The sequence below is a fragment of the Erpetoichthys calabaricus genome, chromosome 14 (genome assembly GCF_900747795.2).
Source record: "Erpetoichthys calabaricus chromosome 14, fErpCal1.3, whole genome shotgun sequence".
NCBI classification, from domain to species: Eukaryota; Metazoa; Chordata; class Cladistia; order Polypteriformes; family Polypteridae; genus Erpetoichthys; species Erpetoichthys calabaricus.
In genome coordinates this window covers 110,028,962-110,047,478 of record NC_041407.2, presented here as the reverse complement: position 1 = coordinate 110,047,478, position 18,517 = coordinate 110,028,962, and the positions used below count along the sequence as shown (strand labels likewise).

Sequence of the window (18,517 nt, the reverse complement as noted above, 5' to 3'; positions counted from 1 at the left end):
TTATATTTTTATTTTAAGTTCACTAATTTCAAATAGAATTTACTTCATAAACTGTGATACTCTTCAAATTATGAAATTTCCAATTATTTTATTTGCAGGCCTCAAGCCCGTGTAGACAGAATTTTTAGGAAAGCAGAAAAGCAGAGACTGAAAGCAGAGAAACGCCAGTTAAAGGCCGAAGTGAAGGAGATCAAGAAGCAGCTGAAACTGGAGAGGAGAGGCCTTCATTTGAGCACAGCAGCTGGGGTGGCCTGTGAGCCGCCCATCCTCAAGTCAAGGGGAGCACCTGCTACCTCGCCAGTGTGAGTGACAATTGTGCTATGCCACCTGCTTGTTTCTGAGGTTATATGGAACCTCTGCAGCAGTCATTGATAGTCTGTAACATTACTGATTCTTCCCACCTCTAAGAACAACAAACAAAGAGTTGATCCTTGCTAAATTCCAGAAGTAAACTACACCAGCAAACTCTATTAGAGGTGTGAGCTCGGGTCCGAACACCATCAGGTTAACACCAGCACTTTCCATAAAACACATGTTTATTGAATGCAAAAGTCCCACACAGCACACAGTGCCCCCAGCACCAATCACCGTCTCCACTGTCTCTCGTCCAAATGTCTGTGGGCCGCCTTTCCTCTCCTCCCGGGAGCTTCGTCCTGCTCCCGACTCTAGCTCCCTGATTGTAGGAGGCGGCCCCTTTTATTCTCGCCCAGATGTGCTCCAGGTGCCTGATGACTCTCTTCCGGCTGCACTTCCTGGTGTGGCGGAAGTGCCGTACTTGCACCCTGAAGCACTCCAGGCGTTGCTGGAAGGATCTTCCTCCACCATCCCAGGTGTGGTGGATGTGCATGTTTCCTGGGCTCTCTGAGGCTTGGGGCGCCCCCTGGTGGTGGCCACGGGCCCCAATGGGCTTGAGCCTCCTTGCTCCTCTCCCGATCCAGGGCGGTTGCCCCCTCGTGGCCCGGGGGATGTATACACCACCTCCCGGTCCTTCCAGGCGTCCCGGCTGGGTCTGTCCCCCAGCCTCCTGTGACAGAGGACATTGTGGAAGGTGGCACTCAGATGCTGGCTCACCTATCTTCAGCCTGTATATTGACGTCAGAATGTCCAACTGATTGCCCACAGCTGTGACTGCACTCTATTTCCATCCATGTTAACTCTGGTTGTACCTTAGTGTTGTATCAACCACCAGATTTACTTCAGCTAGCCTTTCTGGGCAGAGTGGTGGCTCTCAGGCTAGGGATCTGCACTGGCAATCGGAAGGTTGCCAGTTTAAATCCCGTAAATGCCAGAAGTGACTCTACTCCATTGGGCCCTTGAGCAAGGCCCTTAACCAGCAATTGCTCTGTTAATCTGCATCCAGCCCTGCATGTAGGCATGTCAACCTGCCGGGAAAAGCCTGGGGGTTGGTGGCAGAATTGGCACTCCAGCCTCCATAAAAAAACCTCACAGTGTTCCACTCCATCTGAGCTAGTGTGGTGCTGAGGGGTCACCCGTCGCATGGCTGCACTCTGGTCCTAATCTGGGATTCTGAGTTGGTTTGTCATGTGCGGCAATACGCTGTATCAGGGTGGGCTCCTAAACTCTCTCCTCTAGCCTTTCTGACTTTTCAAAATTTATTTCCTTCTTTATAGCTATTGTCACTCAGGCGTGCACTGGCACTTTACACATTATTACCTGCTTCAAATATATACATGTCTTCACCAGCCTATGCATTGGTGTTTTTGGCATGAAAATTCTGGAGGGGCCATACTAGAAGGTGGTCCCAAAGGTAGTTCTTATATACAGTTTACTCTTTCATGAGGGCTGTATGGAACAATCAGAACAACCTTTAACCCTCCAGCTACAAGCGTACTAAAGCCCTTTATTTTAGTAGCTGTATTCCATCTACCTTTAATTTTGGTCATGACTTGCTGTAAATGGTTAACACAAGTGCACACATTCTTATTATATCAATTTTAGAGGCAGGAAAAATTTGCAAGCAGAATATTGCAGTTGTAAACATATTTATCATTGTGGCAGGAAAGTGAAATACCAGGAGACAGAAAGGGTAGCATGCAGTAATGGTGTAAAAATCAGTCTGATATGGGTAAGTAAAAAGGCTGAAAGCGTCAGGCAATTCAGGACTCCGCACAGGTAATCAGTCAAATCCCATTACAGTGTACAGCGGTATTGCTTAAAGCTTTGCTTGTTTAAGAGAGTCGAGGCAGACAGAGTGATTGGGTGCCGGATGAATGGTCTTTCAAAGTGCTTGGTACATCCACCAGTTATGGCTTCAAATACCATTAGGGATTTACTTTTGTATAAGTAATATTTTAGAGGCAAATTTTCAGGGGTGTGGAAATCAAATTTTTTTCTACTTGTCCACGGACAAGTAAACTTAGAAAATCCACTTGTCCGCCAGTTAAATTCACTTGCCCATAAACAAATAACAAAAGTGAAAAATAGTTTATTTTTTCTGATCTCTTTTATTGATACCAAAACTGCCTTCCATTTTAAAACTGAAAAAAGTTCTTTCAGGGAGTAGTATTTTGCCACCTTGCTCTAGAACATTATATAAAAGATTCTCTTATCATTTTAACTCACTAATAAACAATGCCTTCATTATAGCAACACTAGTTCTGTTTCACATATTACAGTTACAGAACAGAACACTGTCCTGATTCATTTTCTGCCATGTTCTTCAGCTTTTGTCTTGCAACATCTTCTCCCCCAAGAATCTTTACCATCTCAGACAGCATGGGCTGAATGCTGTTCTTGTCTGCTTGAGCTGAACTGCATGGTTCCTGGACTGATGGTCCTGCAGAAGTGGATTGCTGATGACTTTTCAGGTTTTTATGAGTGATGTGCCTGTTGCCAGATGACAGCCAGAATTCCACAGCTGGTAGTGGGTCATACTCTTCTAAAGGTTTGCTATTAACAACAATGCGCATCTGGTTTTGAAGGTTTTCCTGAGTCAGGCGGGTTCTTAGAGAACTCTTTACTAAATTCATATTGGAGAATAATCTCTCACAAGAAAAAAAAATAATCACATCTAAGTGAAGATTTTTATAGATATTTCATAACATTTGGAAACCGTTAGAATGTTTTCTTCTTTATTTTTAATAAACTGACAGCGCGAAACCAACTTGTTTTATATGAAAAATTCTCTAATCAAAAACAATCTATAGACAGCTCATCAAAATTGATGTTGTCACGCAATAAATTTCTTAACTCCTTAATGTATGACAACCTACGCGAAATCGCAAATTTCAGGAAAGATTAACTGCCTAACAAGCTTTGTTATGTGGTGAAAACATTTGCATTGTAAGTAAAATGACCGCATTTTTATGTAGAAACAATGAATTTTATCAATCATCTTCTATAATATGCTACCGTGGCTGTTTGTTTGTCTGTCCAGGCTTTTAAATCACCTGTAGCTCGCAAACTGTTTCACCTATTGACTTGAAATTTGGTACACATATACTACGTGACGTCTACTATCTGCTTTCAGGGTGATGATTTGTATTACTCTTTTCATTTTTATTTTATTTTATTGTTGAATCAGCTCTCAGCTCCACGGAGCAGGGCGGCCGTGTGGCGCATGCGTATATGCGCCGTTCTCATTCCCCACCACCTTTGCTAATCATTCTTGTGGCAAATTGAAGACTTAAGTGCCAGCTTAAGTGAAAAATTAAAGAAAACGTACTAAGTAATTGCAACACAAAAACTAACTGAATCAGTTTTAACGCGAAAAGATGCCAACGAAAGAAGAGAAGCAGTGAGCCGCTAGGGTGGAGAAAAGAAGAGCTGCTCAGGAAGCAGCAAGCGCATCAACCTCTGAGCAAACAAATGCTAAACATACAGAGAAAGAGGATGAAAACTAGGAATGCTCAAGTCAAGTGTATTCACTGCACGTTATCGTGCAGTACGCCGTTACTGGTAATATATAAAAGTTATTGATTATAATGAAAAATCATCAGATTACATCGTAATGTCAGCATGAAAAAAATGACCGCATCTCCAAGCGTGTAAACAGTAGGGTAAAATACTTACGTAAGACCGTAAGAGTGCTTCCCCTTTGAAAAATCAGCCGTCATTTTGTAAACAATATTGAAGACCAATTTGAGACATGAAGAACATGCTTAAGTAGACGGTTTCCGCACGAAGTACATACCCAAATGTTTAAAATTTGAAAGTAGTGGTAAAGATGTGCCCTGCACAGCACATATGATTCTTTTTTCTCTTGTCTCTTGCACTTGTCCGCGGACAACTGAAACCAGAAAAACACGCTTGTCCGACGGTCAATTTACCCGTGTCGGACGAGTCGGGCGTTGGATTTCCGCACCCCTGGGCAAATGCCTGTAATGCCTCTCAAGTTCAGGCTTAGGAATACAGCATACTAAGGTGAACATCAGAAGGTCTGGGCAAAGTCAGACTCCACATCACCAAATGAAAACCTGACCTAAGTAATGCACTTGGAATACGGGATATGCCTTCTGGTAAGGTATGCAAAGATGAATGGCAGCCATTCTCTATGCTCTCACCTTTTTGTTCATCTTGTCACAAACTGCAGGCCGTGTGGTGTAGTGATTAAGGCCATCCCTGCTACTGACACTGTGTGACCCTGAGCAAGTCACTTGACCTGCTTGTGCTCCAATTGGAAAACCAAAAGAAATGGAACCAATTGTATCATAAATGTTGTAAGTTACCTTGGATAAAGGAAACGGCCAAATAAGTACATGTGATGTAATGACATGAGATGTATGAGGTGGATTTGTGGAGTTTCACTGAGGGAGACGCAAATGGGTTCAGAGTTGAGAAGAACAAGTTGTATGGAGTCAAGGTGTTTTTGGTGCAGTATGTAGAGCAAAAGAATGATTGCGGCAAACTAAGCTTTATAATCAAGCTTTATAACACACTGTTGAGGCCTCAGCTTGAGTCCTGTGTGCAGTTTTGGTCTCCAGGCTACAAAAGGACATAGCAGCACAAGAAAAGGTCCAGAGAAGAGCGACTAGGCGGATTCAGGGCTACAGGGGTTGAATTATGAGGAAAGTTTAAAAGAGCTGAGCCTTTACAGTTTAAGCAAAAGAAGATTAAGAGGAGACCTGACTGAAGAGTTTAAAATGATGAAGGGAATTTGTCCAGTGGTTGGAGATTGCTATTTTAAAATGAGGTCATCAAGAACACGGGGACACAGTTGGAAACTTGTGAAGGGGAAATTTCGCACAAACATTAGGAAGTTTTTCTTTACATAAAGAACAATAGACACTTGGAATAAGCAACCAAGTAGTATGATGGACAGCAGGACTTTAGGGGCCTTCAGAACTGAGGCCTATCCTCACAGGTGGCACAGTGGTAGTGCTGCTGCTTTGCAGTAAGGAGATTGTGGGTTTGCTTCCCGGGTCCTCCCTGTGTGGAGAGCGCTTTGAGTAGTGACAAAGGAGCTATATAAATGTAAAGTATTATTATTAGAACTCGACTTGATGTTTTTTTGGAAGTAATAAGTGGATAGGACTGGTGAGCCTTGTTGTGCTGAATGGCCTGTTCTCGTCCAGAGTGTTCTAATGTTCTTCTATGTGTTGTAATTATGCTGACGAAGAAGGTCTAATTAGAAGTTGAGTTATGTGGCATAAGTGAGAGAAAGAGAGAGGCTTGCTAATCCCAGTGAGTCTCTGTGCAAAAGATCTGTTTGAAAGTCTCACTGAGCAAAGTCTGCCATTCAAGAAGTGGAACTGAATAAGCAGATTTCAAAATGGCTGGATGAACAGAAACATTTCAGCACATTTATTTTACCAAAGTATGCTTTTCTTTTCCAGTGGTTCTGTAATTACACAAAACGAATTTGTCACAGAAAATGAACGAGTTTAGCAATTTTTTTTATATATATAATTAAGAGGCATGCTAAAGGAACATTGATTGATAAGGTCCTTGCCCTGCTTCTTGCTAGGAACTCGCAGCTGGCTTGCAGTCCTGTTAGGTCCAACTTTTCTGCCGTGTTTTTGGATGAAAATTTGCCTGATGGGACTCACCTCCAGCCTGGCACGAAATTTATCAAACACTGGAGAATGAATAACACGGGCAATGTGAGCTGGACATCAGACACAAAGGTATGCAAGTGTTACATATTTTATTTAAAAGATTTACTGTAGACCAGGGCTTCTCAAACTCTCAAACTGTGGCTGTGGGTTTTTGTTCCAACCAGCTTCTGTTTTTAATTGGACTCCTGGGCTGATTACGTGGACTGTTATTTCCCAGATTCTGTGTTTTGGGAACAATCTAGAAATTAGAAAACTAAGTTTGGTAAAAAATAAATAAATAAAGCAATATATGGGAATAGTTTTTTTTTCTTTTTAACAATATTTTCATCTTGATTTTCATTTTAATTTTCCAGACGTTCTAATTGTTTAATCCATTATTTACGAGTTAGTGGGTCAGACGCTAAAGTAGTTGCAGCCTTTCATGATTCCGTGTTGTTTGCTTGGGTGTCTGCTCTGCTCGTTTTTAACTATCATCATTAAGATACAATGAAGGGAGAAAACAGAATGAAATCAACAAAAGAGAGTTAAGCATTTAAATATGTAGCAAAAATAGAAATATTACTACACGTCTTATAAATGTAAAACTCATGCTGCTGTGCTTTTCCGAATGTAAAATAAGAGAAGAGAGAAAAAAATTGCAACTAATTAAATGAGATGAGTGTTACTAGATGTTGTCGCTGATTATGAATCTGGCCGGAACCAAACCCTGAAGCCACAGTGGACCCCCAGGACTGACTTTGAGACCCCCTGCTGTAGACTATTATGTTCACTAGTCTAAGAGAATTGGCCGATAACATAAAACAGAATCCTTGCAGATGGACTTGGATAGAGTATTGAGTTAGGCAATTATGGGGCACATGATTACCCAAATATAGCGATTTACATATAGGAAACAAAAAAATAAATGTTATTATCCCTTGTAAGGTGCGAATATACAGGACCTTGGTGTCATTGCAAGCTCTTCACTTTCAACATCCGCGCAGCTTACAGAAGTGATTAAGAAAACTAATAGGTTGCTGGCATACCCAGCACACACCACAATCTAGGGAAGAATAATTTTTTAACTATATTGTGAACTAATGTAGCCTCTGTGATAAGAAGAGACATATGAGACATGGCAAGGTTTAATTCTGTATCCTGGCTGCAAAAAGTAAATGTGTAAGTTTGAGTCAAGTTTGCAAGACAGAGTCCAAAACAGAACTGAATTCCAGGGGAAAAGAGTGAGGCTTTATAGGAAGTCTGGGGGAAGTGATGTCGTCCTCTGGGCCAGGACCGGAAGTGGCTCCTGGTGGTATTTCCCAGGAAAGGTCTGCAGGGAACTTAGAAAGAGCGTTAGTGCACCCCGCTACCCCCTGGGCAGATGTATTACCATTCTTCTCCAAGCCCTTCAGCTGCTTCCTATTCGCACGTATGTGACACCTCATATAACAAATTGTGCAACTTTGGCCTCCATATTACAAAAAGGCATCTGTGCTAGAGCAACTCAAGAGAAGAATGGCTGGACTTAATGGCAGGAATGTGAGATGTTAACTGTGATGAAGGATTGAAGGAGCTGAGCCTTTTTAGTTTGATCAACAGGAGACGTGACTGACAACATTTATTTATATAGCACATTTTCATACAAAAAAGTAGCTCAAAGCGCTTTACATAATGAAGAAAAGAAAAATAAAAGACAAAATAAGATATTAAAATAAGACAACATTAGTTAACATAGAAAAGAGTAAGGTCCGATGGCCAGGGGGGACAGAAAAACAAAAAAAACCTCCAGACGGCTGGAGAAAAAAATCAAATCTGCAGGGGTTCCAGGCCATGAGACCACCCAGTCCCCTCGGGGCATTCTACCTAACATAAATGAAATAGTCCTCTTTGTATTTAGTGTTCTCACGGAGTCACTTGATGATGGTGGTCATGCAGACTTCTGGCTTTTAATCCATCACTGTTGGAACATCACGGTGCTTTGAGTAGATGCGCCACCACCAAAAGGACACCGGAAAAGGAAATGGAAGAGAGAGTAGGGGTTAGAGATAGAGAGGTTTAAAATTATGAAGAAAATGTACAGAAAGATGTCTGCTGTTAACCTTAAAATAAAGACAGGAGTGCGTAGGTGAAAGATGGATAAGGGGGCATTTTGCTCCAAAATGTCTTCACACAGAACACAACAGGTACACAGAATATGTTCCCAAAGCAGTTTTGTACTGTCGTGTAGATTGTTGGGTACGTTCAAATCGTGACGTTGACATTTGTTATGAAAGATTAAGGTGAGTTAGAGACCGACAAACTGCTTTTGGAATGGCCTTTTCTTGTCAAATTGTTTTTAAAATTTTTGGCATCAATTATTCTGAATGTATCTTTATAGGTCCCAGTACCTGCTTTATTCATTTTTCAGTTTTCTAAGCATGGATGGTGAAAAATATATATTAAGGAAGTGATATTTTTAAGAAGGAAAGAATTCTCTTTTAATAAATTATGCAGGCAAATTAGTCAGTAAGGCTCTTTGTATCAGTGTTAACTTCATGACACTCATGGTCTTTTCTATTGTGTAACAAATGTTATGAAAAACTGTTACTTATCCCTAAATGTATTGTTTCTTTAATTCATGTGTTTGCCCTCTGCAGCTGAAATTTATGTGGGGCAATTTGTCTCTGGCCTCAGTGGACAAAAAGGAAGTCTCCGTGCCGTTCCTTCAGCCTGGGCAAGTGGGTATTGTGTCGGTGGTGTTTGTGGCTCCGAATGTGGAAGGCACCTACACTTCTCACTGGCGCCTTGCTCACAAGGGGGAACAGTTTGGGCCCAGAGTCTGGTGCAGTATTGTTGTGGATCCTCAGCCATCCGGACACAGTCCTGAGTTAAGTGAGAGTGCCCTCTTCAGTAGCCCGGGTCTGACGGGCCCTTCCACCAGTAAGGTGTGTATCAAGTTCATTAAGAAGAGCACATCCATGTACAAAGCTAGAATTTAAGTGAAGCCAACAAACACTTGCAAATAAAGTGTCTACATAAATAATAAATGTGTATCTTTTACAAAGTAGGAAGATGTTGAGTGAATTCTTATTACTTTGTATGTTTGGATTTTACAAGCAGATGGGCGGATGAGGTGCTTAGGGTTTGGAGGAAGTTGCACATTCAGTTGTGGAGAGTTTGTGGAGAGCTGGCTCAACCAATTCCTGTACCTGTATTTGAATACGTATCTATGTACTGTATGTGCTCCAGGTTTGGAACAAGCCGTTTCAGATAGCAGTAATAAAAGTTATAAATCTATAACTATATGCAAATATGTGAAGTGAGACAGAAATGTGTTTGCATATCCTGAAATGACTTTTTTAATCAGTAGCAAATTTCTCTTACTGTAACCGTATGAAGCAGATTAAGGACAGACACAAACTTGGCAGTGTGTTACTTTTCAATTAATAACTGGCTGCACAAACAGTATAAACATGAAGATTTTTGCCAGTCCGTTTACATTTGTTGCCACAGCTTACTCAAAGAAGCTGACCTTAATAATGCTTTTGTGCTGTGTGAGAGTACCTGCCATGAAAGATATCAAATAAATAAAGCAACGTTTGAATGTTGTAGACATTGTGACACTCCTTTCAAGTAAATGACCACTTGCCAAGCATAAAAACAGATTTGAGGCTTCTTCATTTATCCTTTCAGGTAAGCAACTCTTCAGTAGAGGCAGAAAAATTAGGTCACTGTGGTAGTGAAGAAATCCCATGCTCCCCTGCTCCTACTACAAAAAAGAATAAGTCAGTGGATTGTGAGAGAGAGTATTATATTCCTTCAGTGGATCTGCTGACAGCACAGGTAACAGCAAAAGGCAAATCTCAGCTTTCAGTGAATCCATTTGTATGCTGGCTTGTTTGGGGCTCTGTGCCTTGCTCACCTTTAGCTTTGAAATTTAAGATTCCAGATCTTAGTGAAAACCCCTTTAGTATTTTTCTCTTCTAATGTACTTCTGAAGCAAGTTTTTACATTTGGAGATGCATGGCTCCTCGTGCTCCATTGAAAACCTAAATAACAAGCGGTGCTTTATGTTTTAGGACCTTCTTTCCTTTGAACTCCTGGACATCAACATCGTCCAAGAGCTGGAGAGAGTACCACACAATACCCCTGTTGGTGAGTCCACTTCGGGAAAGTGCATAGTAGGAATGTACGCTGTTGTTCCAATGACTGATGAAAATGAAAGGTCTAACAAAACAGAAGGTGGTTGTTAGCCGATAAGATCAGGAGAGAAGACAACAGGAGTGGAAAGTCTGGGGATCCCCAAACTGCTTTATTCTCCGTCTCTGTTAGAAAATCCTTGTTCAAGTTAAACATGATTCATTTTCTTCAAGTTGTTACTTTTTGTCTCAGTAATTTTTAAATATCGTTTTAAATTGCTTTGTGTAGGAGAGGAATTCTCCTTAACAAAGCTTTGCTTAGAAATTAAACACGTTTGTGTTTGTAAAATGAAATACCATTAAAGCAAGGTGCACAGATAGAATCCTTCCAAATTTTACTATTGGAATGACTAGAGCCCAAGGTTTTTAAGGGTTACATTTGTGAAATCTGTTAATAATTGTTCTTGAATTACATTTGTTTGTACAGTATTAAAACAGATTAAAATCGCCTCCCACCCTCTCCTGGTCCCCTAAAACCTCCACATAGTACCGAGGGAGTCATAGTTGGAATTAGTTCGTTCCATTTTAGTGTAGTGAGAAGTCAAGCAAAGTGACACCTTTTTATTTTTCTTCTTCTTTCGGCTGCTCCCGTTAGGGGTTACCACAGCCGATCATCTTTTTCCATATCTTCCTGTCCTCGTCATCTCGCTCCGTTACATCCATCGCCTGCATGTCCTCTCTCACCACATCCATAAATCTTCTCTTAGGTTTTCCGCTTATCCTCCTACCTGGCAACTCTATCATTAACGTCCTTCTCCCAATATACCCAGCATCACTCCTTTGCACATGTCCAAACCAACACCATCTCACCTCTCTGACTTTGAGCCGACCCTCTAATGTACTTGTTCGTAATCCTTGTCCCACCCAGTGCAAATCTTAGCATCTTTAACTCTGCTAACTCCAGCTTTCTGGTCAGTGCTACCGTCTCCAGCTCATATAATATAGCTGGTCTCGCTACCATCCTGTAGACCTTCCCTTTCACTCTTGCTGATACCCATCTGTCACAAATCACTCCTGACACTCTTTTCCACCCACTCCACCTTGCCTGCACTCTCTTCTTCATCTTTCTTCCACACTTCCCATTACTCTGTACTGTTGAGTATTTAAACTCATCCACCTTCACCAACTGTACTCCCCTCATCCTCACTATTCCACTGACCTCCCTCTCATTCACACACGTTTTCTTTCTTAGTGGTCCTACTGACCTTCATTCCTCTCCTCTCCAGGGTCTCCTTAACCTGCTCTCTGCTATCGCTACAGATCACAATGTCATCATCTTCATCATCATAGTCCACGGGGACTCCTGTCTAATCTCATCTGTCAACCTGTCCATCACCATTGCAAATAAGAAAGGGCTCAGAGCCGATCCCTGATTTAATCCCACCTCTGTCACTCCAACTCTTACGTACTTCTCTGCCACTCCCGACTTCTTCATACAATACCACAGCTCCTGTCGAGGCTCCCAGTCATTTGCTTTCTCCAGGCCCACAAAGACGCAATGCAACTCCTTCTGGCCTTCTCTATACTTCTCCATCAACACCCTCAGAGCAAACATGGCATCTGTGGTGCTCTTTCTTGGCATGAGACCATCCTGCTGCTCACTAATCATCACATCCCTTCTTAACTGAGCTTCCACTACTCTTTCCCGTAACTTCATGCTGTGGCTTTCCAAGATTCCATTAAACAATCTGGTTAAAAACCTCCACTGCCATCTCTCCTAAATCTCAACCTCCATGCTTCCATGGGGATGTCATCTGGACCTTTCCATTTTTTTGGCTAACTAAAAAGATTACAATATGCAAGTTTTCAAGGCAACTCAGGCCCCTTCTTCAGGCAAGATGTCATCTTTTTAGTTAGCCAATAAAAATTGTATTGCGTTAGCCGTTATGAATGTAGGGAGAAGTGAAGCAAAATTACAACACCCTAGTAGTATACTCCATTTGAGTTTATTTATTGGTGTGTCTTGTTACTGCTCTACTGGCGGCATATCCAGTTTTTAGTATTTTAACTTAAAAAAAAAAAAAAAAAAAAAAACAACTAATGGAGTGTGTCTTGTGTTTGTCACCACTTTTTCATTTGTGGTGTGACCATCATGAGGGCACAGTTTCCTGCCAGGTGGTGTTGAGATTGTTGCCGACAAGTTACTGGCCTTGTCCTGTATTTTTTAACAGTTAAGCATTTCATACTTTAAAATGAGACACATTTTCCAATAACTTGAACAATAACCAGACCTCTTTTATTTTGCTCCAGACATGACTCCATGCATGTCTCCACTGCCTCTTGATGGTTCCCTTGTAGAGAAGCCAGGGCTGGGACAGATCGAGGAGGAGACGGAGGGAGCTGGATTCAAGGCTATACTTGGTAAAAGTAAAGCAGATGTCATGATGATAATCTGAAACTGTTTGCTGCTGTTTCACAGTGAAATATCATACTGTACAAAGTGACATCAAACGAGTTTCACTGTTTCTAAGTTTAACGTCTGCTGCTGCTGCACACGAAGCCTCAAAATCAGACCTGAATTAAATGCGGTGGGTAGTGTTTAATCCAAATGGGATCATAATATGAGAAAGTGATCAAGATCAGAATATTCATTCTAACAAGGTGACACAAATTCAGATCCCATCTCAGATGGTAGGGCAAACGCATCCCTAAATTGTGCTCCAGCAGACTCCCAGAGCCTCATGTCATCATAACGCGAGTGTACAGAAATTCTTATAACCTCTGGCTCTGTCAAGTTGTGCTAATTAGTTTGTGCTGCTTATGTGTTTAGTCATTTTTTTAAAATTAGGATTATGTCTACACTACAGTATGAGAAAGTACTGCCCAAATGTACTGTACTGTACCCCTAGCTGTCCTTTATTTGAACGGAGTCAAAGTCTTTTTTTATTTTTATTTTTTGCAAGGAGTATTTTAAATATGTTTTATACGTTTTTTTTTTTTTTTTAACCAGTTCCCTTGGGGTGGGGGGGGAATTCTCTTATCTACCATTTGAGTTATGGAGTATCTGGTCAATGTAATCTAAGATTACAGAATAGATAATAATGAATGAAAATGTGCATAGACTTAAAAAATGAAAATATACAAAGTACATAAAATGAAAACCATGTTTCTCAAAGTGCCAGGGTTTAACAGCACTGCTTTGTGTCCAGAGAGCTCATTTACAGTTACAGGTCATTGCAGCCCGTCTGAGCACAAACTTGAAAACGGAGGACAGTTGCAGCTTGCTTTTAATATCATGCCTGCAGTCCAAAGTGATTGTTTCCCACTCCATAACAGACACGCACTTTTCTCCAGGTTGACATTTACTTCCTATTTGTGTGTATGTGACGGAAATTTATAAAGCGTCAACAAGATATTGTCAGCGTTGTATGCTTGCTTCAGATTGAATGATGAATGATGCAGCCATTTTGAGAACGTTTGGGACTTGTGCAGCTCAATGCTTTGACTCCTCTTTCTCTAACTTTTACGTTGTGCAAACTTTAACGTAGAAAATAGTGGCAGTCACAACACTTCTGCTATGGAAGACGGAGAAGACGACATCAGCAGCACTCAGTTTGTTTGTGAAACCGTGATACGCTCACTCACTTTGGAGGAGGCACCTGACCACAAGCCACCACGGATAAGCAAGCCAAGCACTGTAAAGTGTAAGTGTGCCAATCATTCAGCTTTATATATCTGTTATTATAGAAACAAGGTTATTCAAAAAGAATGTCGTGATTTGAAATGATTTTAAGGCCAGTAGTTCTCAACTTCCCAATGCAGTGGGGGAAATAATTATTTGATCCCCTGCTAAATTTGAAAGTTCGCTCACTTAAAATGAAATGAACAGTCTCAAATTTTTATGGTAGTTTTATTTTAATGGAGAGAGACAGAATATCAACCAAAAATCTAGAAAAAACACATTACATAAAAGTTATAAATTGATTTGCATGTCATTGAGTGAAACGAGGATTTGATCCCCTACCACCCAGCCAGAATTCAGGCTTCCACAGATTGGAACACAGATTACAATCAATCAATCCCAGATACTCCTGATCTCAACTCGTGATGTGTATGAAGCCCACCTGTCCACAGAATCAATTTCATCCATTCCAACCTCTCCACCACCATGGGCAACACCAGAGAGCTGTCGGAGGACGTCAGTGACAAGGCTGGAATGGGCTACAAGACCACCAGCAAGAAGCTTGGTGAGAAGATGACAACTGTTGGTGCGATTTATTCAGAAATGGAAGAAATATAAAATGACCATCAGTCGCCTTCTGTCTGTAGCTCCATGCAAGATCTTGCCTCACGGGGTGAGGATGGTCATGAGCAAGGTGTGGCATCAGCCCAAAACTACACGGGAAAGGCTTGTTGATGATCTGAAGGCAGTTAGGAACACAGTCCCAAAAGAACACAATTGATAACACACTACGCTGTAATGGATTGAAACTTGACAGCGCCTGCAAGGTCTCCCCTGCTCCATAAGGCACATGTGCAGGCCTGTGATGATTCAGGGGTTCACTGGCAAACTTAAGACGGGCCTGTACATGTACCTTCTGGACCTGGGGACCTTGCGGAGGTTGCCAGGTTTCAATCCATTGGTGACTTTGGTCCCAACTACCTTCAGATCATAAACAAAGCTGCTCCTGTGTAATTTTGGGCTGATCCCTCACCTTTCTCATGACCATCCTCACCCCGTGAGGAAAGATCTTGCATGGAGCTTCAGACCGATGGCGATTGATGGTCATTTTATATTTCTTTCATTTCCGAATAATCTCACCAACAGTTGTCACCTTCTCACCAAGCTTCTTGCTGGTGGTCTTGTAGCCAGATTCCAGCTTTGTGAAGGTCTTATCCCCGACGTCCTTTGACATCTCTTTGGTCTTCACCATGATGGTGGAGAGGTTGGAATGGAAGAAATAGATTCTGTGGACAGGCTTCATACACATCACGAGTTGAGATCAAGAGTATCTGGGATTGATTGGCACACAGATTACAATCAATCAATCTGTGGAAGCCAGCATTCTGGCAGGGTTTTAGAGGATCAATCCTCGTTTCACTCAATGACATGCAAATAATTTTATAACTTTTATGTAATGTGTTCTTTTCTGGATTTGTGGTTGATATTCTCTCTCTCTCTCCATTAAAATTAAACTACCACAAAAATTAGAGACTGTTCATTTCTTTGTTAGTGAGCAAACATACAAATTCAGCAGAGGATCAAATAATTATTTCCTCCTCTATATTTGGTTTATAACCACTGATAGGAATATTGTCCAAGTTTACTATCCAGCATTAGAAGCCCGCAATATGTGCCCCTTGTTCACCTATCACTTAACATCAGCCATGGTGAAGATGCTTCATCTTCCATTTGCCTTTGCATTTCTGTGCACAAGTCAGACCTTTTTACTTTGTCCTCCGAGTCTGCAGCAGCTGCGTCTTGCAGGTAAGAATACTCGGTGCGTATGAGAGTAGTGACCCTGTAAGCTATCTTGTATCCTTTCATCATCACTTCCATTTACAAAATGTGCTGCACTGTTGGCTGTGGAATTTCCAGCTTAGAATGTCATTATTGTCCCATGTACAGCGAATAATGAAATTATTAGATGAATGCGCCAATCCATGTGTCATGGGGCTCCTGTAGAAAGCCAGTCTAATTCTCTGCACCTTCTCTTTAGACACTCATGGTCGTGCAGAGCTTTTCCCTCTATAGAGGCACCGGTAAATGCTTTTATAACATGGAAGATCACTGTTGGTATTTCTTTGAAACTCCCATTGCACTGTGATTTACTGGGCATGACGTCTTGAACTCCAGGACACCAAATGCCTTCTGCTGTGTCTTTGTCAGTTTGGTCACAGCATTGTAAGCTGAAAACTACCAGAATGAAAGTAAATTAAATTCTGGCCATTCCTTTTGAATAACTCTGCGTTAAATAAAATTGCTCAGCTTGAATTTTTCTCCTGCATGTGGTTTTCTTATGATGGTGCCATGTAAATCCACTTGCAGTCTCAAATGGGATACAGATGGTTTGAAAATGAATGCACAAACAATTCACTGGCATTCTGATACATTTTTGATGTTTTTTATTAGCTTGTCTGATAGGGCAAGATCAGCTTTGCTCCAGAGATGATAAGTGTGATGAAACCATTGAAGTGGCTGAAGTCCCATCAACTGAAATGGAAGACGTTAATGCCAGTGAAATGACATGGCCAGGTATGACAGCAGTCTTGCTCTGAACCTTAACTGTAATATTTTTTTCCTTAAGTACTGTATATAGATATATATATATATATATATATATATATATATATATATATATATATATATATATATATATATATATAGATACAGATATATACAGTCATATGAAAAAGTTTGGGACCCCCTGTCAGCCTGCATAATAATTTACTCTCCTTTCAACAAAAAAGATAACAGTGGTATGTCTTTCATTTCCTAGGAGTACTGCGGTGTTTTCCGAACAAAGATTTTTAGTGACGCAGTATTTAGTTGTATGAAATGAAATCAAATGTGAAAAACTGGCTGTGCACAAATGTGGGTCCCCTTGTCATTTTGCTGATTTGAATGCCTGTCACTGCATTTGTCAACTCCAAATTTGTTGGATGAGCTCGTTAAGCCTTGAACTTCATAGACAGGTGTGTCCAATCATGAGATATAAAGGGATTTAAGGTGGTCAATTACAAGTTGGGCTTCCTTCCCTTTGACTCTCCTCTGAAGAGTGACAGCATGGGATCCTCAAAGCAACTCTCCAAAGATCTGAAAACAAAGATTGTTCAGTCTCATGGTTTAGGGGAAGGCAACAAAAAGCCATCTCAGAGGTTTAAACTGTCAGTTTCAACTGTAAGGAATGGAATCAGGAAATGGAAGGCCACAGGTACAGTTGCTGTTAAACCAGCAGGTCTGGCAGACCAAGAAAAATACAGGAGCGGCATATGAGCAGGATTATGAGAATGGTGACAGACAACCCACAGATCACCTCCAAAGACCTGCATGAACATCTCACTGCAGATGGTGTATCTGTACATCATTCTACAATTCAGCGCATCTGTATGGCAGGGTGATGAGAAAGAAGCCCTTTCTGTACTCACGCCACAAACAGAGTCGCTTGTTCTATGCAAATGCTCATTTAGACAAGCCAGATTAATTTTGGAACAAAGTGCTTTGCACTGATGAGACAAAAATGGAGTTATTTGGTCATAACAATAAGCACTTTGCATGGCGGAAGAAGAACACTGCATTCCAAGAAAAACACCTGCTACCTACAGTCAAATTTGGTGGAGGTCCCATCATGCTGTGTGGCTAATGGTTATGCCACACAGCCCCTTGTTAAAATCGAGGGTCGGATGAATTCAACCCAATATCAACAAATTCTTCAGGATAATGTTCAAGCATCAGTCACAAAGTTGAAGTCACTCAGGGTTTGGATATTCCAACAAGACAATGAGCCAAAACACAGTTCGAAATCTACAAAGGCATTCATGCAGAGGGAATGTTCTGGAATGGCCGTCACAGTCCCCTGACTTGAATATCATCGAAAATCTATGGGATGATTTGAAGCAGGCTGTCCATGTTCTGCAACCATTAAATTGAACTGAACTGGAGAGATTTTGTATGGAAGAATGGTCAAAAATACCTCCATCCAGAATTCAGACACTCATCAAAGGCTATAGGAGGACAGCGTCTAGAGGCCAAGAGGAGGCTCAACTAAGTATTGATGTCATATCTTTGTTGGGGTGCCCACATTTATGCACCTGTCTAATTTTGTTATGATGTATATTGCATATTTTCTGTTAATCCAATAAACTTAATATCGCTGCTGAAATTCTACTGTTTCCATAAGGCATGTCAGATATTAAAAGGAAGTTGCTACTTTGAAAGCTCAGGCAATCAGAAACAAAAATCCAAAGATTTAAGAGGGGTTCCCAATCTTTTCTGTCTGTCTGTCTGTCTGTCTGTCTGTCTGTCTATATTATAGATATATATATAATTTACTGTCAAATAATGCAAAGAGTACGTGACACGTGTTTCACCCTAATTTGGGCTCATCAAGCGTACACACTCCATTGCATCCCTCGCAGGGATCGAACCTTGGACATCAGCGTCAAAGGCGAAGCCCCTTTACATTGCACCATGGCGTGTGGTTTGTTTATTTGACAGACTGGAGATTGTGTTTCAGTCTACGAATGCTATGAATGTAATTACTCCAATCTGATTGTATGGGTGGTAGATAGATAGATATATATATATATATATATATATATATATATATATATATATATATATATACAATATTAAGACATGCACTGTCCAGAAGGTATATCTAGGTTAGTAGGTATCTGCTA

At 41.0% G+C, this 18,517-nt stretch overlaps 1 protein-coding gene across 5 annotated transcripts in view; it reads left to right on the top strand.

Annotated features, from left to right (window-relative positions):
- nbr1a (NBR1 autophagy cargo receptor a) overlaps window positions 1-18,517 on the top strand; it is a 62,099-nt gene that overhangs the window by 23,505 nt on the left and 20,077 nt on the right. For 4 of the 5 annotated variants that reach the window (XM_028818543.2, XM_028818545.2, XM_028818544.2 and 1 more), the window contains exons 9-16: window positions 99-302; window positions 5,927-6,086; window positions 8,633-8,920; window positions 9,669-9,818; window positions 10,055-10,130; window positions 12,425-12,535; window positions 13,663-13,818; window positions 16,248-16,370. In XM_028818543.2, the coding sequence (XP_028674376.2) occupies window positions 99-302; window positions 5,927-6,086; window positions 8,633-8,920; window positions 9,669-9,818; window positions 10,055-10,130; window positions 12,425-12,535; window positions 13,663-13,818; window positions 16,248-16,370 (1,268 nt within the window). The remainder of the gene's footprint in view (window positions 1-98; window positions 303-5,926; window positions 6,087-8,632; window positions 8,921-9,668; window positions 9,819-10,054; window positions 10,131-12,424; window positions 12,536-13,662; window positions 13,819-16,247; window positions 16,371-18,517) is intronic. The other variant, XM_028818546.2, reaches the window with a different exon arrangement.